Source organism: Chiroxiphia lanceolata, chromosome 13 (genome assembly GCF_009829145.1).
Source record: "Chiroxiphia lanceolata isolate bChiLan1 chromosome 13, bChiLan1.pri, whole genome shotgun sequence".
NCBI classification, from domain to species: Eukaryota; Metazoa; Chordata; class Aves; order Passeriformes; family Pipridae; genus Chiroxiphia; species Chiroxiphia lanceolata.
The window spans coordinates 6,443,956-6,465,562 of NC_045649.1; the positions used below are offsets into that span (position 1 = coordinate 6,443,956).

The window sequence follows — 21,607 nt, forward strand, 5'->3', positions numbered from 1 at the left end:
AAGCCTGAAATACCACTCTTAAGTTTTTCCATGTTTTCCCACTCTCCTCGGACAAACAGGGATGGAACAAGACAATCTTTAAGGTCCCTTCCAACCCAAACCACTCCATGGTTCTATAACAAGATGCAGGAAAGGAAATGCCCAAGAGCTAAGCAGGGTAATGCAGCTTAATCCCCTTAATAAGCAGAGGAGCATCTTTAATTTGGAGGAATATCACCTGTCACTTGATATAAAGAAATACAAATTACAAGCCAAAAGATGCAAGACAATTACCCTGAAGTTGTTCAGCCTAAATACATGTGAATATGAACATAGATGTGCAAAAAAAGTGACATATAGAGAAGTTAATCAACTAAGACTTCAACTCATTAGTTTATTTTTTTTTTTTTACATTAAAAAAATTACAACAGAAAGGTTTGAAAAGCCAAGTAACCCGGATTTCACACACACACACACACACACACACACACACACACACACGCGCGCACACACACACACACACACACACACACTTGCTAAGTCACAGGGTTTAACTGCTTGGAGTGATATTTTCTGATTTCCATCATTAAACAATATACACATTAAGAGCCTCATGATAAAGCCAGACACATTTTTTTTCTTGCCCAAACTCTTAAGGTGTGCAACTGAATATGCACAAATTTTTGTGGCACTTCCAGCTTTCCCCTCAGCTACACGAGACACTTTTGTTCGTTTGACTGCAATTCCAGTGGATTTCCACCTAGGAATTCTCCAGCATCACACACCATCCCCCCCCTCCCTAGCAAAGTGAACATATTCCATAATATTGCACAGTTTTGTTCACAGGGCCGTAGATAATCCATGGATCCCTCGGGAATTTCACCCACCCAGTAGTACAAAACCTGATGAAGCTGAATCAAGATGCCACAAACTGTTACAGAGAGATGGAGAAGCAGCTCACTGAAAAAAGAAAGTACAGCTTGTGCAGTGCATAAACATTGTAATGCAAGATTCTTCAGCACGTGGAACTGCTGGAGGTGGGACAGGTCATCAGTGCTACTGGCTGAGCAAAAGCAAGAACAGGACAATTTTAAGGCAAGTCCCAAAACAGGGAGCTATTTACTTTCTAGGCACGATTTCAAGCTATGCATCAAGGCTCCTGCTTTATCCTTTATATTGTCAGTGATTTATAGATTAACAGTAATACAAAAAAATAGTCTAAATGTAATTTTTAAAGAATCCACTTTTATCTGAATTTCATTACTTGCAGCTTGTATTATCATTACTTGCAGATTTATGAACATTTCTTAGCACTACTGTTGTTTGTCAGGCCCACATAAAGCAGTTCTAGATCTATATTGCTCTCATTTCCTCAGAGTAGTTTTGGTTGGAAATGGTTAAATTCAAAATAATTTGTTCTATTGCAGACGTTTCTACATTTAAGATGTGTTGAAGCTGAGAAAGAGGCAACTCCCCTCATTCCCCTGATGTCTTTGTCTAAGGGATCATTAACAGCTTTCCTTCTAGGAAAAGTCTGTACAATAAAAAAGGGGCAGAGCAAGACCATACAAAGACAACTGTTTTCAGTGAATTCCCTCCATCTGCAGTACATTCTTTCAATCTCACACAGCAGGATACAGTCACTGGTCCCACTCATCCCTGCACAGGCCTAAGACACAAACTATCCACATCCAGTTCCCCTGGAATCAATGATTTAAGGATTTGGGCAGGGTTTGGCCCACAGCCAGGAGTTGTTCAGGGAAGATTTAGCATTTCCCAAAATGCCAGAGGAGATGAACAGTGCCAACCACAGCCGTGCTTCAGTGAGCCTGGGAAGACATTGGGCAGGGGGTGACAGTGCCTGTGCTGTGCAGTGCTGGGCACCAGTCCCTGGAGTCACTTGCATATGAGGAATGTGTGCCTGGAGAGGGACACAGGAGTACAGCTCTGTTTATTAGGACAAGCTGAAAAATGAGAACTGAACAAAGCACTATTCCCTGAAACCTGGATTTAGAAGGCTAAGTCTCATTGGAGATCAACTTCCACCCTAATGCTCCTCCCTCTGATTGACAACTGCACCTAAGGATATACTTCTTATAAAAACACACAGGTAATTCCCCAAACATTTATCAAATAAAAAGGGTTTAACAAAAAATGGGTAAGTAATCTCATAAAATAAATTACAGTAGCATGACAACATTTGGCTTCTTTAGTGTGACCACGTGCTCTTCCTCTGGTATCTTGCTGTTCAGACCATTGCAGATCCAGTTCCTGTCTCTGAATTAATGAGATGCCTGTGACAATAAACGTAGAAAACTCTGCTTGCTACAAGCAAATGTCTGATATCAGTTTCACCTGGTCACAGATTATATGTAGACAGCCTTCTCTGGCCCCAAAATAAATATTATATAGAATTCTTGCAAGTTCCAGCATATTTAGGCTCAAACAGAAAACTCAGGTCCTCCTTTCTTTCCTCTCAGTAGAAGTCGCCTGATCCGAAATCCTGCAAAGGGATTGATCCACAGGAGTGAAGGCTGACCCCCAAAAACTGATTTCATCCCTTCCCAGCGGAGTCTCCTCTCCCATGTTGGCTTTTCACTCTTCAGTCTTTCAATCTCCTGTATATAAACACACATACTGGTGAGCCCAAAGTAAAATCTAATATCTGTCATCAAAACTCGTTTTGCATTTTTATTGTAGAGTTACTGAGCTGATTAGTTCCTTATTCTTTCACTTATTTAGTAAGGAAAAAATTAGAAACTGTTTTAGTCCTGGGGGTACAGGGCAGAGGACTTAATACTAAATGTGTACAAGAAGCTTTGTCTATCTGTATCTCTTTCCCCCTCAAGCTAAAAGGTAAAATGACCAGAAAAGCTGATGTTACAGTAGAGTCCACATGTAATAAACCTACACTACAAGCTGTTTACTTAGTTAATGAAACCAGACAATAAGGCTCCTGCACTGCAATTACTGGAGCCAGAATTACTCTCTCAAATGCATTATTCTGATGATCATTTTTTGCACTTCCCACTAATGAAGGCTCAATATTTACCAACTGTTTTTCACAGTTATTCCTCAGTATAGAAATACACTTTTAAACACCCTCACAGAAGAAAATACTGAACAGTCACAGGATTCGAATTCCTTGTGTTTCCAGTTAATTGCCCATCCCAAAACATGCTCTGAAGGTGTAACACTGCAGATCTAAGGCCTAAACAATGCTTATCTTGTAACAAAGTGTATCAAAGTGAAGCCTGAAGGGCTAAGACAGAACAGCTACTTTAAGCGTAAACCTGAGAAAAATCAGACACTTCCCATGACACATCCCAGGAGTTTGTGAGAGTTAAGAAGTGAAAGTCAAAACTGAAACCAGAAGCTGTGCAATCTTTGTCATTGAAAACCTAATTACAAAACGTGTGTCAGAAAAGCAAACAGCGCAGTAACTTCTGTTAGAAAGCAACACCCAAGAAAGGATTTCAATCCTTGCAACTGCAGAAAATAAAAATGAGCTATTTCAGGTTTGCAGTTTCCTCCTCATGCAATAAAACAATATCTAAATCACATCTCCCCAGAGTTACTGTTATAGGATACAAAAAAAGCAGAGGTTTTTTACCGTTTCATCGTTGCATATTGAGTGGATTTGGGTGCCAAACATGACTGCAGTGAAAGTGAGAAACAGAAAACCCTCAAGGCACAAGAAGATCATCAGGATCACAGTTACAGGTGGGGAGAAGTCACTGCATTCTGTGAAAATGATACATGTAGTTATAAATAACTCAAAAAAAAAAAATCTACAGAGCATGTTATAAATATCTGACACTTGGAACAATATTTCACAGTTAAAACAAACTACTAATTTCTGGCACTGCAGCAGCTCTATTTGCTGAGCAAGGAAATAAAGAATTTCATGGAACACTTCTGGCTTCCTGTAAGGCACGAGATACCATTTCTGGTATTTCAAGGATATCAAATAGATGTTTGCACATGAAGTGATTTAAGTGCTCAGAACTGCACATGTGAGAGCAGCTTGGAGTTCTAGGCACGACAGCTGCTGTAAAAACCATCCCCACTGTCAGCTCTGACTTTGCCAGTTAATACAGATGTTCCATTTGGCTGTGATTGCTTTATTCTCTTTTTTAATTCACCACACAAAGTAATCAGGTTCTGCCCTTACACTTGACAGCGACATCTCTGGAGATCCTTTGATCAACTGATTAACTCAATTATACTTCAACAAGGAAGAGATGGGATATATACAGGAGGCTGAATGTTTCAAGTATAAAATGGACTAAGATTCCACCCATTTAATGAAATTGTTCAGCAAAAAAGGTGTCACACGGATTTCCCTGTTGCTTCAGATACCAGGAAGAACATATAATCAACCATCTTCTGTCAAAAGCACACAACCAGAATGAGCACACTGGAACATTAGGAAATGCAAGTCAGAGGCCTAAACAAAAAATCTGGGACAGTTTAGGAAATTTCTTTTCTACAAGAGCCCCACAGTTGGGTCCAGACAACAGAATGAGGGAGAAATTTGTCTAAATTTCAGAGGTAATTCCCAGAATTGTGGTGGAACACGCAAAGCCCAGCTGGCAGCTTTAGGTGATACAGTGCTAAGGTGGCTGAGGATCAGCTCTGTTTCCTTCCTATTACAGAGGTAGTAAATTATTCTATGTGTAAAGGGTGTGAGAATGCCCTTGACAGCCACAGCTCTTACAGTGAATGCCTAAAGGAATGAGGGGAAAAAACAACAAAAGAAAAACAGGAGAAAGATGTAAAATATGTTCAGGACCTCACTTAAAGATGTAACTCCTGTAATATTTCCGACTGAAATAGGTGGAATGCTATGGTTTTTCCTTAATATCTGCTAGATTATGATAATGAAAGTTAAAGATTTGCTTACCAGTCCATTGCCCTCGGACACAGGAGAAGAACTGGAACCCACAGAGCACGAGAGCATGAGCTGAAATTAGGGCTATGTACATCTGGAAACAAGAGACAGCACCATTTCACTGACTGTTACTGCAGAGAACACAGCAAAATAAAGACTGCTTAAAATAACAGCATTATACAAGATTTAAATGAGTATGAGGAGAAATATCTTCCTGTTTGGAGAATAGCTGGCACAGAAGGAAAAAAAAAAACCAACCGAAACAACACCACAATTGTGCCCTTGAGCCGTTTGTTGGTACTAAGCACAACCAAAATTGTTATAATTAAGGTAGATTAAGACTGAATGTTGGTTCAGACTGAATGTTGATTTTCACCCACCGTAAACAGAACAAAAAACCTCTGGTTTTTCTCCCCAACACAGTTGTTCACCCAGGGGCAGTGATGATCCATCTTTCGGATGCAGCGCTTGCAAATACTGGAAGAAAGGAAAAAAAGGCTTCTGTTGGGAAATTACACCTCACATTTTAAAGCAGAAACAAGGGTATCCAGTGGTCATATGATGACGTGCTGAAATATTTACTGACAAACTGTAAAACAGTGATTTTATTTGCATTTCTTTATAGAAATTGTTTGCTTGCTCACAACTCGGCTTTAGGTTGCTACAAAACTATAAGATATTCTTCCCAAACCCTCCCCCAGTATTAATATGAAAATCATTCCAAAACCAAATACACAATCAAGCAAATCCAGGCCCTTCAGTCACTTGTGGCACTGAATGAGCAAACTTCACATTCCCATTGCCTCTTGTTTTATGCACATTAAAGACGATCCAACCTCTGGTACAAATGACTTTTTAATCAGTGCCTTTTACATCTGAAATGCCAATACCAGAACTAAACACTGCAACAACTTTCTGGCACAGAAAAACAAGTATCACTCAAGGGAAGACATTCAGAAGGCTCTTCAAAAGATTTTCATTTCACCACCTGCTGCTGCAAGTTCAGCCTCTCATTTTCCTGAGCTCTGGGGGAAGGTGAGTTAACTCCAGGTACCACAACCATGCAAGACTCTTGATGTAACACAGAATCTGTGCTGCCACTCTAAAAACAATATTAATGTGAAGTGCTGAGTAAAATCATATCCAGACTCAATCAAGCCGAGCACTGGAGGATGTGAGGTGGGCAGGATTCACTTCTGCTCATTCAGAATTTCTCACAAGCCCACACAAAGCTCTCCAAGACATCAGATGTCTGGAACCCTGCCTTCATTCCCAATCTCACACCAACAAACTCACAGCAAGGCTTAAAACAGTGGTTCTGACTTCTTCCTACCCCATCACTTGTATTTTATTCCTTCCATAGTGCAGGGACAGATGTTTATGCAGCAGGAGTTTGGGGAAGTCTGGGTCATTTCACTCCCACCCTACACAAGAGGCAGGAGTAGAACTGGTGGTGAGAACAAGGAGCTGTGGGTGAAGGAAGGTCTTCTCCAGCTGGGCACTGCTGCTGCAGGAACTCAGGCAGGTGCAACTGCACTTCTGAATGCCAAAGATAACATTCAGGAAGACACAGCTAAAAATTGCTCTGGATAACAGATATCCACAGGAAGACTGATGGAAACATCTCAGTGACTTGACTCTCAGTGACAATTCCCCCCACACAAATGCAGGTGCTCAGAACAGGCAGGAATATTGACAGCTGTGCTCCTTCAGTGAAGTCCAAACCCCATTAACTCAGGACAAGACTCTTCCTTATGGTGAGAATGTTAACTGCTCAGTAAAATCTCGGTTTAATGCATTTCATAGATACTTAGCTGTAAATAGAAGTTTCTTGTCCCTTTTCCCATCACTAATGTGTATTATGAAACTATTTTTCTTCCTTAAAAGAACTGTTGCAGTGTTGCACAACAATTTTCATAACTACATCATAAGAGTCTCTTCTGTTAATAATTTACTACTCAAAACATGCACTGTGGCTTTGAGTGTAAGTATTTCCCAACAGGAACCAACTTCAATTTCCATTTTCAAGTCTCTTCTATCAGCAAATTGCCACTTTAAATACTTGGGACTAGACCATCCTTTTAATGTCCTTGGAATGGGTTTGTAAACCAATAAAAAACTGGCAGTATAATCAAAGAAACCTTTTTTCTATTTGATAACTTCTGCAGTGATAAATCTAGGGCAAAGAATCACATTAAGAGAAACAAAGACAACTAAACCAGAAATCCAACTGCTGAGAAAAACATGAGAGCAGCCTTTCAAAAGGATACCACATACACTGTGAGCCTCTGGCTTTCCCTTTCACATGTTCTGTGCTTTGCCCTGAGCAAGCACCAAAATGCATCCTTTGCCCATGGAACATCTTACAGAATATTTTACCAAGGATTAAAACAGAACAACTCGTAAGACACACAAAGCTGGGTCCCTAAACAGGTGCTTAGGGAAAACAAACCCTTTGAAAGTATCAGAGATTTCCTTCATTGTAGACACTCTCCATTCTTGTTCTTTTTTAACAATAAATGTTGCTCAAATTGTCGCTACAAACGATGGATTTGAGCCCCAGGCTCTCTGATGCACCAGCTTTTTTTTTCTCCCATATTGAGAGTTCAACATGTGATGTCTTCATTTAGGGCTCCTTCCAAATAAGTAAATCCTACCCGGACTGAAGATGTGAGAAACACTTCACACAGCTACCTGCAAAGTCTCTGTGGGAACTTCCCTAAACATGAGATGAGAAAATTAGCAAGATCCCAGATCCAACCCACGCTCAGCTGAGCTCTCAGGTGTCCCTTTGGCACATCCCCTGGACACGATGCCAGGCCATCTGAGCAGACTGCACACAGCTATTTTGGATCCCCAGGGATTTACAGCTTCTATTCTGCCCCAAGAAAGCAGCTGTGCTGCTTCCACCCTCGAGCCCTGAGCACAGCTCTGCTCAGGGAACACTCCAGAGCTAAAAAAGCCAAAGAACCAGTCTCACTGCAGGGGAGTGTCACTGCATCCCTGAGAAACCTACTGAAGGTAATTCCACACTTGACTATTTATCCATGAAACTTCTCTCTTCACACTCCAGATACAAAAACCCACTCACAGTTGAGAGAAGAACAAGCTCCCAGTGCCAAGGCTGAGTGTTTCTAATGGAAAGAGCTCCCGGGGCGTGACGTTCACACGGATTAGTGACACCCACCCAGACTCTGCACTCACAAACCACAAACCTGCAGCACAACCTGAGAGCCCTGACAAGACTTCACTCTGTCCTTTTGACAGGCACTAAAATTTAAAGCTCCTCATAATTCAGTCCACAGCACTCCCCACACCTAGAGAGAGCCACCAGAAACATTTACATATTTATGTAAGTCCTGATTATGCAGCCACTTCTATTTTCAGCTCTCACACAATAAACACTATGAAAGCAAATCCACAGTGCCTGAAAACTCAAAAGATTTGAGGATTAATTAAAAATGGATGCATTTACTATCTCTTCCATAGCATGTTTAGTTCAAATTATCATCACTTCTGTCCTTACTAAAATGAATTTTCAATTTAACCAATTATTTATACAACCTTGGGAAAATAATCTGCCAATTCACATATAACCTCAAAAGCATATGAAGAAATGACACAAATTAAAGTGATTGTTTAAAATTACTCTGTATTTTGTTAATTCAAGATTGCAGGAGTCATTTCTTTAATCAGTTTCTCTCAGAAAACTGAGATTCTTCTCTCTGCCCTGCATTACCCACAGTACAGCAGGTACATTGAAAGGATGCACAGGGAAAAACATTCACAGATCAAAAAGTATATTCACAGATCAAAAAGTATTTAAAACACCAGAGCACAATTATTGTTAAAATTCTTTGAGTCTCTTGCTCCTTTTCCCTCATTCACATTCATTTTTAGCCACAGTATATTTATAAAATACTCTGCAATGTACAAATTTGAAAGTTTATTGGATACCAAAAGGAATTTGTGGGGGAAAAAAACTAACATAAATATCAGTTGTTATTCCACAATTCAATATGCAGACCTGTTTAAAGCCCCCCTGGCCTACCTGCAATGGTGTGCACGCTCAGGTTTGATACTACAGCACTTGGGACATTTGTAGATCACTTCTCCTGGTTTCAGCTGCAAATTATCCATGTATTCTTTAGTGGCATTTCCTTTGGGCACAGCCCCCTGAAATCATTTCAATTAGAGGAAAGAAAGCTTCTTAAATGGCATGAGAGCATTTAAAAATACCTTCCATAGACTTCACCCCAGTAACCTCAGGATAATTGCTGAAATAAGTTCATTTATTCAAAGCTAGTCAGCTATAAGCCCCAATCAATTCCAAATGAATAAATTACCTCTGTTTGACCTCAAATTCAGCTTCATTTCAGCAAGACTCATCTATGGCCAAGTATTAGCATCATTCTCATAGAATATACTGTCACCAGCTTACAGAAATGAAGGAGACACATCCTGACCTCCAGGTACATTATTTGCTGAGAAGTTACTCTGAACGTTTGTTGTGACATTTGATTACTGGGCCAAGCCATCCACAAAAGTTAAATCAGTAGCTACTTGAAAGATGTTATTTCAAGTCTCTGAACCAGGGTTTAGCCACCTGCCCCATGCACACAAGTTTTTTAGAACCAAATGTCATCCCTTTTTCCTTAAACTTTTAGCTTGGATGCTGTTGGCAAGAACCACCACTGGCTTCTTTATTCTACATCTTGTATCCTCTGCTACCTTCTGCTGCTGGTAAAGTTTGTGTAGCTTCATGGTAAAGAGGGGAAGGAACTGATTCAGAAGAAAAATAACCCATCAGGAAAAGAAATTGATTTTTAGCTGAGCTGTTCATCACAGAGCTGCTGTTTGAACACAACTAGGAAGAGGATGGTCAGGAATTGCTTCTTCCGGGAACAATGTTAACCCAGAGCCTCCTGAGTTCAAAATCTAACGTTGGATCAGTAAGAAGAGAAAGGACAGCACCACTGTCCCCTTGCTCATTTATGGAGCTAAAGGCTTATCCGGGAGAGGAAGTGATTGTGAAATAAACTGGGATGTGACAAAGTGCAGGGGCCTCTCTGTACCAACCCCTCCGGGTCAGCACTTCCTTCCCCCAGGAAGAGCCTTCTCTGGGTCAGTTTAAATCCCCCACAACGTTCTGCAGTTCATTCTTGTTCAAAAAAAGCCCACTGGGAACATCCTCATTCCATACACACACCTGAAGGAAGTTCTGGGACAGAATTAAGAAGCCAGCAGGCATTCAGATCCCACTCCAAAACACCTCTCTGCTTAGGTAGGAATTTTCTGTTGCCTGTATCCTGGAATAACAAACTTGTGTTTGTATGATCTGAGACACAGCCCAAGCCCTTCCCCAGATGAACTCTTTGGCCAAGTGCTGCTTCCAGCTTGAGCCAGTTGGCCCTTGAAGGGGTACAAACTGAGAGAGTTCCTTAAACACTCCTGGTGAACTCCTGAAGTGTATTTTGCAATATGAATGTTCCCATGGAGGTGAATGCTTTGGTGTAAACATGGTGAATTATCTCGTAGAGAACTCCCAAAGCACAGATTTATCTTGCTCCAGGTAAATTTAGGCTTATAAAATGTCTCACATTGCCCTGTTCACCTGTCACTAAGGGTGATAACTTAGCATTTTGCTGACAAAAATATGCTCTATTTCAAAAGCGTCTTTCACAGTCTCAGTCAGTCCCCAATTCCTTTCCATGAAAACTCCATTTTTGTGCCTATAAGAATAAATTTAATTCACATATGTTTTGAGGCAGTTTATTCCTTTCTTCCTTCAATCTTAGTTTCTATCACACAATCGTGTTTTCCATTCTGGGGGTCAGCAGCAAAAGAACAGAAGCAAAAAGCAGTGACTCATCTCAATTTTTATCATGTTTTATCCACAGGTCTAGAAAGACACCCAGTCTTACCAGGACATATTTTTAAGCAATCCATCCTTAAACCATTAACTTTCTTACTGTGACAGTTTGTAGAAGTTGTAATATTTCATCACTGGGTGTGGGCTCAGAGTAAATCGGAGACCTAGAAAATCATTAACTACAACGCCCTGCTGGCTTTTTGAACACTCCCATAACTTCTCTCTACACTTTTATTGTCTTAAAAATCTGGAGAAAATAGATGGGTTTCCCCTCAGCTCACTTTTCCTGGATTTATTCCCTAAAAAAAAAAAAAGATTTTAGCACAAAATGAACTAGTTAATGTCTTGGAGAGTAAAAGTCTTATTAAGCACTTCCAAGAGCTCTTACACCTACACTGTTTCAATGTGTGTTCAACTTAAATCTCCCTTCCCTCTGACTCCAAACACCTCCAGACAATAATGCAGGAATCGTGTAGGACAGTGGTTCTTACTTTATACCAGCGTGTGACTGGGGTTTTGCAGCTTGTCTACCTCTAAAAGCTCTTTCATGTGCCTTAAATGGAAGAAACATTTCAAATGGCACAACAGGATGAAGGTATACAAGTTTTGAAAATATATCTGATGAAAAAATACTAGAAAAGAATAGGACAGGGAAGAGTAAAGCTTTATTAGCTTTTTCAGGGCCTGGGTTAATATTTTACAAAGCAACTGTATTTTCCATGAGTCTAATTACTCATAAATTAATTTTAAATTGACTCATCCTTTATGGTTTCATTAATAGAACAACAGGACAGGTACAGATATCATGCCTTCAACCTTGAAGGTTTTGAGTCTGACACTCCTTTTCCCAGCAGGAGAAGACTGATCTGGCTTCTCCAAACTTTTCTGCAAATCACAGAGTCACAGAATGTGCCGAGTTGGAAGGGATCCACAAGGACCATGGAGCCCAGCTCCTGGCCCTGCACAGGACCATCCTCAAGAGTCACACCATGAGTGAGAGTATCATCCAAACGCTCCTTGAGCTCTCTCAGCTTTGGTGCTGTGCCCACTGCCCTGGGGAGCCTGTTCAGTCCCCAACCACCCTCTGGGGGAAGAACCTTTTTCTGATATCCAACCTAAACCTCCCCTGACAACTTCAGGCCATTCCTCTGGGTCCTGTCACTGGTCTCCACAAAGAGATTAGTGTCTGCCCCCCTGTTCCCCTCACAAAGAAGTGGAACAATCCAATGCCAAGGAGTTCTTGGATACTTACTGGATCCGTCAGCATAGTCCTCAGATGTGACGACAATGCGAGCACTGCCAAGCAGTTAAAGAGAACCCCGTTGATCACTGAGTACCAAAAGTCTTTGGAAGGCAGCAACATGACAAAAGTCACTACAAAGTCTGCATAGACAACCAGGAGCCAGGTCATGATGGCACAGACCATCCCACAGCCATCCCTGATGAACCAGACCCTCTCTGCCATGTCAGCCTCCGAGGACGAGGAGTCGTAGCTCTCATTGTCGGCGAGGAGAGGGTGGTGCTCGACATCCCGGAACCTGTGCCCTGATGACTGCATGGTTTGCTGGCCTTGCCCTGCAGGAACCAAACAGACCAGCATTGTTATTATCATTATCATCATCATCATCATTTTTGAAATCCAAGTGGCTCTCGTCCGCTGTTTCTGGAAGATAAAACGTATCCAAGTTCGAAACAGATCACTGAGATGGTTTTTGGATCCAAACCTGAACAATTCTATGGCTACAGAAGGATGAAATACGAAAGAAGGGATTTAGTTTTCAGCTTTTTAGGTTTTAGTTTTTAAGATTTAGTTTTTATTTCTCATTACTCTACTCTGATTTCGTTGGCAATAAATTAAGTTGATTTCCCCAGGTCAAGCCTGTTTTGCCTGGGATGGTCATTGCTGAGTGAGCTCTCCCTGCTTTTATCTTGATCCATGAGCCTTTTGTTGCATTTTCTCTCCCCCTGCCCTTATCTTGACCCACAAGCCTTCCGTTATATTTTCTCTCCCCTGTCCAGCAGAGGAGAGGAGTCACAGACCAGTTTTGGGGGGAGTCCAGACAGGGTCACCCCACCACAAACACAGAACTTTAGTGCCTGAAAAAAGGATTTTAGAATGGTTTCATTTCCACCTTGCTGTGCCCATAAACCCTTCTTCCTCTTCTGTTAAAAAGCACAGCCACTCCCTTCTATCTCAAACTGAAATGGCAAAGTCTTCATTAAATTACAGCTCATGTCTCCCTGAAAACAACAAATTATGGCACCAGACTGTTCACTTTTCATTCAGCTCCAGCAACTGAGGGAAGAGCAGAAAGGAAAAACAGAATGGAAATAAAGCTGTTCTAATACATTGCTCACAACAAACAACACAGCAAGTTAGAAAGCAGCTAAATTTGTTGACAAAAGTGCTATTGTTTTGGAAAAACCACAAGCCTGTTACAAAGATATACTGGATAACTCACAAAATGGTCTCAGATCAGACCAAACTTAAGGGAAACAAATGGTAGTGGTTAAATTAGCATGGCAGTGGATTACATGAATCAGATTTTCAAAGAACACATTAATTAATTTAATTCTGTGAAAACTCTTTTAGGGCTTTGTTGTCGTTCCAACGTGGAACAAAAACAAGACTTGAAACCTTAAGAGTTCTCATGAAAACAGAATTATGTTCCAGAGAAGCAAAGATACAGAATGGCAGAACTGAAGTGCTACCAACAAACAGGAGACAAATTAAAGCTTAAACATTATGCCTCAAGAACACCCTGCTGCTTTAAAAGTATACTGTGTTCTAAAAATCATATTGATTCATGCTATTAAAGGCCACGTCTGAGAGAAACCTGAGAGCATTTATATTGATTTATGACAGCCATGTAGAGCTCTCTGTTCTTCTCCCTTATTAATGGCAGCCTATTATATGACTGGTAGGAATTATGGTACTTCAATTTCCATCCCAAGACCTTGAATATGGGATCACTTAGTTCCTCCAGAATGGTCTGAGTGACCATTACCAGGTAAAGAGACTCACACTGAGGTTGTTTGATGAAGATGTGTCCGTCTACAACCTTTAAAAAACAGGAATCAGAGAAACATATTCTGCCCAGTAAATCCTTCTGATCCTTACACCTTAATGCTAGAACTAGGCAGGAACAATCCAAAAAACTAAAAATGAAAATAAAGATCTGCAGGTTGCAGCACAGATCTGAGAGCAACTGCTAAAACAGTTGGGAAATTCCTGGGCCATGGTAACGTGTCTGAAGGACACATTCCCTGGTTGTGAAACAGCACAACTGAAGCACAGCTCTGGTGCTTGGATCTAGTACAATTTCTATAGTTAAACTGTGTTTTCTGTCCACACATTGGGTTTTTTATGGACAAAAATCCCCCTTCTTGCCACAGTGCAGCTACTAAGCCATGGATGAAGGTAGTCACATACTAGAAAAATATCTTAAAAACTAACAAACTTCACCTCACTTGAAAGCAAGTCAAGCTTGACTTAACCTAGATAAGGTCCTCTTGTCAGCCACTTCAAATTATCCCAATCTTTTTAAGTGTTTGTAGTTCAAAATTACAATCTATGCCAACTAAGTTCAAAGGCATTTTGGGATATCCACCACCCTTTGTGGTCAAAAAAAAATCCAAGTTTCACAATCATACATAATTGGCACCTGGATATGAAGACAATGAGGCAAATCAGTTATTAATTCATCAAAAATGAGTTTATACAACTTTTGAGAAATGTTTTAAGAATGGAATGGCACAAAATAACTGTATTCATTTTGTAACCAAGAAATCTTTTAAAACAACAGAAAGCAGACCCCACATACCTCCCAAATGTTTTGTATGTTATTGTGACATCCTGTCCCTCCTTTGGGCTATCCCAGGCTATTCATACATGCAGTCATATCTGATGTAATCTGAAAAGACATCACACCAAACTGATCAGTAAAGCTTCCTCAGGAAAATAGTGTTAAATACAAATAAGAGACGTCAATAGCAGGACTTTAAAATACTCTGCATGTACCTCCACTGAAAAAGTTTGTATTTTATTTAAAAAACCAGGCACTTGAAAGCTTGAAATTTTTAGCTGTTAACTTTTGGAAATCACCACATGGCATTTGGAGCAGGAGTGCAGCACAAAACCTTGTGTTACATTTCTATTTGGGGAAGAGAACAGAAGAGGTGTGGGCCTGAATTTCTGTCTGACTAAAGCTGGCTAAAGAAGTACTCAGGTTTGTTTCCTCAGTTGTTTTCTTTTCCAGTATTTAAAGTAAATTTTTGTGACATGGAAATCACTCTCAGTTGGAAGGTTAATTTAAATTAATATATTTTGAGGGTAACATAAGGATTCTGACATTTAAGAACTATGGAAAATACAAAGTCCCTTTTTGCAAAGTAAAGCTTCTGAAACCAGCTTGTTTGAAAAAGACACTCCAAATACAACATTCCTGATGGAGTTCCTCACTATTCATTTTCAAATTTTCCCAATTCAAGGGGAATTATACAAATGTAAATTTCCCCTGAAAAGGAGAAGCCTCTTGCCTTATTTAAACAAACTCATATATTCCATTGCAAAACTAAAAGGTAATGCAAGTGCTTCTCATGCACATATCAGAATTACAGAATAGTTTGGGTTGAAAGGGACCTTTAAATGCCATCTAGTCCAACCCCCTGCAATGAGCAGGGACATCCTATTCCACTAGAACAGGTTGCTCCAAGCCCCAAGGAAAGCTGGTCTTGAACATTTCCAGGAATGGGGCATCCACAGCCTCTCTGGGCAACCTGTGCCAGGGCCTCACCACCCTCATTAAAAAAACCCTTCTTCCTTATATCTAATCTAAACTGACCCTCTTTTAGTTTAAAAATACCTATATTATATAGAACTGCATGAAGCTGCTGATTGCTTTCCGGTTTGCTTTACAGAGAAGCTTTTATATCTTTGTTAAACTTGACAATATTGTGAAATCCCCCCCCATTAAGTTGTCAGTGACATGGCATTTTGTGGCAGCTGAGCAGAAGCACAGCAGCAGCCAGGGCGAGCGGATCCCGTTAATTTGCAGCGTCACCCACCCCTTCCGAGCTGGAGACGACAGGCAATAGAAGGTGCCACTGCTCAGCCTCTGCAGGTGAAATATTCCAGTCACAGTGATCAGCTGGAATTGCAAACAGAGAATTTATTGACAAGAACGGGACGTGATTTGCTCGGTCAGTTCCCTACTCCCAACTGCAGTCCCGTGCAAGAGCTGGGTTTATCACAGCCTCGCCACTCACTGCTTATGTGGAAGGGCCACCCCAGTTCAGCTTTCGCAACAATAATAGATTTAGTCATTCTCATGTGATTCTCCCCTCTCCTTCTCCTCCCCAGCTGCCTAGAACCCCCCACCTTGGTCCCTCCAAGGGTGGAGGATCAATGTTTGAAAGCACTCAGACTTGACCAAGAGCTCAGCATCCCCACTGAGATGCTTCCAGCTCTGCTCCACTGTTAATTTATTTGCTATTTTGTTATTTATTTGCTTCAATGCCTGTCCTAACCAAATTTACACCGAGCCTTTGTTGTGTACTTACAGTACAAAAGGACAAAGCGTTACTCTTCAACCTAATACTCCAAGCAATAGCTTTTAATTGGACCTTTTAAAAATCTTTATCTAGCACTTGAAGATAACACTAAATTATTCAATGCCTCATGCACAATGTCATCTGTTTGCACAGATGGTTATATTAAACCTGATCCCATCCAGTTCCACTCTCAAGGGTTTCCCAAAATTCTCAGGTTGAGAATGTCTCATCTGACCCACACCTCACTGTAAATGAAACATAAGCCTGAAATGAAGACACATTATTGGAAAAAACCCCACTTTTGAAGAAGTGGCATTATAAACTCATGATCACTGGGAACATGGTCTTGTAAAATGACTGTGCCTAGAATGTGTTTGCTCAAAGCTTACCAAGGGCATTAGGAAGACAAATGGTACAACATAACTAATTGTATCATGAGGCCCTTGTGCTGATAATTTAATTTTTAAAAAGCCACTTCAGGGTTAAGCACAGTCCTTTTCTCTGTTATTTTCTAAGGAAGAAAGGAAAAGTGCTGTTGCATGAAAAAAATCCTAATTTATCTGTATTTTTTTCAACAGATACAAAGATAAGAATTCATACACAGGTTAAAAATCCATCAGCTGCCAAAGCCTGAATCTTTTTTGGTCGCCTTTTCCTTCAAGCTACACAACAGACAGTTCCTAAGATTCCTCATATTTCAGTGACAATGCCTTTATTTCAACATTTCTGATTTTATGGCAGTAAGTCAATAGTTGTAGGGACACTAACACATATTGATTGCACAGCAGACTAATAATCCCGCTTACATACATAAATCCTACCTAAAAACCACAGGTAAAAATCAAAAATCAAAATTACAGAACTCACTATAAGGTTACAGCATAAACATTAACTTCAGTAACTGCAGAAATTCTAAGTAAACCAAACAGGCAAATCTTCTCCTGCATCCAATTCCATGGGCAATTTGGACCATTCACTGCTGACAGATAAATATCCATCAGATAATGACTGTACACAATCACGTCTTATTTAGATGAATAACCTCCTTTTTACTACAGATCCAGGCAAGCCAAGTTGCAAAGCCATTTAACAAGTAGACTGTGGCTTGTTTCAATTCTTTCCCAGTGACTGGTGCAGCAGACACCTCCCAGCAAACAAATCAACTACTCCAACAGCTCCATCACCCAGTAAATGCACTGGAAGCCCTTTAGCTCAGCCCAGCAACAGCCTCCCCTGGACCAGGACCCCCTGCTTTGGTGGCCAGGGCCACCTTCCTCAGCACCCACGTTGTGGAGGAACAGCTGGAATAGTGGGTATTCTGAGGAACCAGTCCACCACCAACAATCCCAGTTCAGGCTTGACAGACTCAACTCCTGCTAGCTGTAATTACTAAGGTATGGGCCCAGTTTCAGGGATCTGGGACTTTGGAAAAGCTGAAACAGCTTGGGATGGAGAACCGTGATACAACCTCCAGAGTTTTATTATCAGTTTATTCCCAAAGCTCTGCCAGGGGAGGTGTGGGTTGGATATTAGGAAGAAATTTTTTACAGAGAGTGTAATCAGCCATTGAGCAGGAATGAGCTGCCCAGGGAAGTGGTGGATTTACCATCGCTGGAGGTGTTCAAGGGGAGACTGGATGTGGCATCAGTGCCATGGTCTGGGAACCACAGCAGGGTTGGATCAAGGGTTGGACTTGATGATCTCAGGGGTCTTTTCCAACCTGGTTGATTCTATGAAACCTATCCCATACCCTCAGTGGCACAGCTTATCATCTCTCTAAGTCCTTGTTGCTTTTGCTCTAATTTAATATATTTTGTACTGTATTTATCTCTTCAATTTCCCATTTATGCCTTGCAGTCCTTTCCTTGTATGGGTCCATATCTGCTCTACTGCAGGCACACAGGGACACTTTACAGTGAGAACACAGAATTAATGTGATGCTGTTTACATGCAACACATTCAACAGAATCTTTAGCAAGTACATATTTAACACAGTCAAGTTTCTCCTTATGCCAGTCTCTTATTACACAGCCAGTGCCAGCCCATGGGGAAACACTGGAACTGTTTCTTTTCAGCTTTGAAAGGGATGTGCTGCTTCTAAATAACCTCAGAAAAAGGGTATATAGAAGTACTGAGACATAAATATGAATGGGAAGCTGGTCATCTAATTACTCATGTCTTTTTTCAAACTGAAAGAGAGGAAATTTAGTTTAGATAATAAATTCTTCCCTGTGAGGGTGGTGAGGCCCTGGTACAGGTTGCCCAGAGAAGTTGTGGATACCCTATCCCTGGAAGTGTCCAAGGTCAGGCTGGATGGAGCTCTGAGCAGCCTGATCTAGTTGAAGATGTTCCCACAAGGGGGTTGGAATGAGATGATCTTTGAAGTCCCTTCCAACCCAAACCAATCTATGATTTACGCCAGCAGCATCACCCTCAAAAAACAGCAATGAGAATTCAGGGTAAAGCAAGTTAAGAAAAAGTAAAGAAAAAAAAAAACTATGCATGTCTTCAGAATATATATTTATACAAAGTATTAGACAGCTTTGCTATAAGAAATAAAACCAATAGATTCTTGATATCAAGTCACTTTTCCACAAGCACAATGTTCAGCAGGACGTTTTTTCAGTAACACATTTTCCCCCCACGTGAAAGTCAAAGACAACATCTTTCACAAGACTTTGGTGCCAGGCAGAGAAAGACACTATCTGATACACCAAGAGCTCACTGAGGTACAACAGCAAGGACAGAACACTTCTGGATTGAACAACCTTCACCTGAGAAGGACACGAACACAATCTATGGCTGGGCTTTGAATCCGACCTCCTTTGGAACAGGGCCACAGGCTCAAATTCAGATTAGACTCCACAAAGCTACATGGCTGTAGCAATATCAGCATTGTTATGTGAAAGCTGGAAGTTTGACTCCTTCGCCAACAGCAACTGGATTAATCACGTTCAGAGTATAATTTTTTAATTCCAATTTCTGCCTTCACCAGTACCTGCTCTACCCTCACACTCAACTGAAGGCAGCTCAGGTATCACATATACTGACTGCACTGGGATATAAAGCTGGCAAACACATTTTTATGTCAGCTATTATATCCACACATGATTCTTCCTTCCAGGTTCCAAAAAATAATGTTAGAGGTCAAAGCTGAATTCTTTTCACTAGCAACTTTCCATATTGATTAAAGGAACGTTAAAGCCTTTGTTCCAGTCATTTCTCATATCAAACACACATAAAGTCTCACATTTCCTCGATGTTCCTCATCTTCAGCCTTTCACCTGCTGCAAAATTCTATCAATTCACTTTCCTTATGAGTTCTCTGTCCTCATAAAAGGCATAAAAAAGAAATCCATCAGATCCATACGATACAAAATATACTGTTAAAGAGAAACCAAGGAAGTTTCAGACAGATGAAAAGTATTATCAATTCTTTTTAGCCACAAAGAGCTTTCAGCTATTTAACTCTAATCTCAAACCGCTAAAATTTCACATCAGTTTCATCTCCTAATGAATCAGCGCAGCTCCTTTTTATCTGTAAATGTTCAAAGTTGGAGAGCATCCACTTCAAAAGGTCTAATTTAAGTCTGTTAATGTGAACAGTCACGGCGACTTCAACCTAATTATGTCTCCAGCAAAGCAAACAGTTACATCACTGCAATTCTGCATCCTGATACCACCACATAAGTGTATATTCAGTACAGAAATTCAGTATAGAAAGCAGCCAATGTTCTCTTTTTCATGGCACAGATCACACTCACGCCGCGCTGCACCAACCTACCCTCTCATTTAGGAGCTATTTGCATCCCCACTTTCTGCAAGCGCCGTCCTTCCCTCCTGGAAATCAGGAAAACCAGCACCGCGTAAATCAGCGAAACTCCCCGGAGCGAGAGCCGGGGCACGGTCGGGAAGGTGGGGAGGGGAATGAGGAGCTGCTCCCTCCCCTTCCCGCTTCCCCGAGACTCCGCGCTGGGGCTCAGGGACACGTCCGGGCGCTGGGCTGGTTACAGATTATCTTAATAAATAATAAAAAAAAAGAAAGGGGCAGCACACCCCAAACCACCCCATTAACTGACCCCAAACAGCAAAACAGCAGCAGGGCGGGGAGGAAGGGGGGACGCCCAGCCCTCAGCCGGCGCAAGGCGGCTCATCCCCAGTAACCTTCCGCGCTCGCCCTTCGCGGGGCCACCGCGCTGCCTCCCGCGGGGAACGGAGGGGAGCGGATTTACCTCAGCAGCGGCAGCAACAGCAGCATGAGGAGCCGCGGCGCTGGCCCCGCTCCCTGGGCGCGGAGGGGCGCTGGGGCCGCGCCCCCGCCGCTGGAGCCCCGCGCCCGCCGCCACCGCGCCCGCGGAGCCCTCGGAGCCCGGAAGCGGGAGAGGAGAGGCGGCGCTTCCGCGGGAGGCGGAAGGGGCGCGCGCGGCCCCCGCGCAGGCGCGGAGGGGAGGGGAGAGGAGGGAGGGCAGAGCAGGGGAGGGGCGGGCGCGCCCTTGTGGCGTCCGCCCTGAGGGCAGAGGCTGGAGCGCTGGGAGTGTGACAGCTCCGTGTGTGAAATCGCGATCACAGCATGGGTTGGGTCGGAGGGGACCTTAGAGCTCATCCAGTTTCACCCCCTGCCATGGGAAGGGACGCCTTCCATCAGACCAAGTTGCTCCCAAGCCCCGTCCATCCTGGCCTTGGACACTTCCAGGGATGGGGCAGCCACAGCTTCTCTGGGCAACCTGTGCCAGGGCATCAACACCCTCACAGGGGAGAACTTCCTCCTACATATCTCATCTAAACTTACCCTCTACCAGTGTGAAGCCATTCTCCTGTCTCTCCATGCCCTTGTCCAAAGTCCCTCTCCTGTCTCCATCTCCCTTTAGGTGCTGGAAGGCCACAATTAGGTCAGTCCCCCCACAGCTTCTCTTTTCCAAGTTGAACAATCCCAATTCACTCAGCCTTTCCTCACAGCAGAGCTGCTCCATCCTTCTGATCATTTTAGTGCCTCCTCTGGACTCGCTCCAACAGCTCCATGTCCTTCTGATGTTCCCCAGGGCTGGAGGCAGCTCTTCAGGGGGATCTCACCCGAGCAGGGCAGAATCCCCCCTTCCCTGCTGCCCACGCTGTGGGATCAGCCCAGGATTTGGGGTTTCTGAGCTAGGTCATGTCCAGCCTCTCACCCACCAGCCCCCCCCAGGTCCTTCCCCCCAGGGCTGCTCTCCATCTGTTCATCCCCGACCTGGATTGATCCCGGGGATGCCGCGACCCTGGTGCAGCACCAGCACTTGGGTCTTGTTAAACTACATGAGATTCCCATGGGCACA

The 21,607-nt window shown here is 42.3% G+C and overlaps 1 protein-coding gene across 3 annotated transcripts; it reads right to left on the minus strand.

The window, feature by feature from the left end:
• Nucleotides 1–945: 945 nt before the first annotated feature.
• On the minus strand, nt 946–20,608 carry ZDHHC7 (zinc finger DHHC-type palmitoyltransferase 7). Of its 3 annotated transcripts, none has more exons than XM_032701174.1 (8): nt 20,531–20,608; nt 14,570–14,659; nt 11,998–12,320; nt 8,925–9,049; nt 5,254–5,350; nt 4,886–4,967; nt 3,593–3,723; nt 946–2,597 (listed from the first exon to the last, which is right to left on the minus strand). In XM_032701174.1, exons 3-8 carry the CDS (start codon nt 12,301–12,303, stop codon nt 2,421–2,423), a joined length of 918 nt encoding a protein of 305 aa, XP_032557065.1. In that variant the 5' UTR covers nt 12,304–12,320; nt 14,570–14,659; nt 20,531–20,608; the 3' UTR covers nt 946–2,420. The 3 variants fall into 3 exon arrangements, with proteins under 3 accessions (XP_032557065.1, XP_032557064.1, XP_032557067.1); XM_032701173.1 differs by lacking the exon at nt 20,531–20,608 and adding an exon at nt 20,083–20,233; XM_032701176.1 differs by lacking the exon at nt 20,531–20,608 and adding an exon at nt 19,549–19,605.
• Nucleotides 20,609–21,607: the final 999 nt, after the last annotated feature.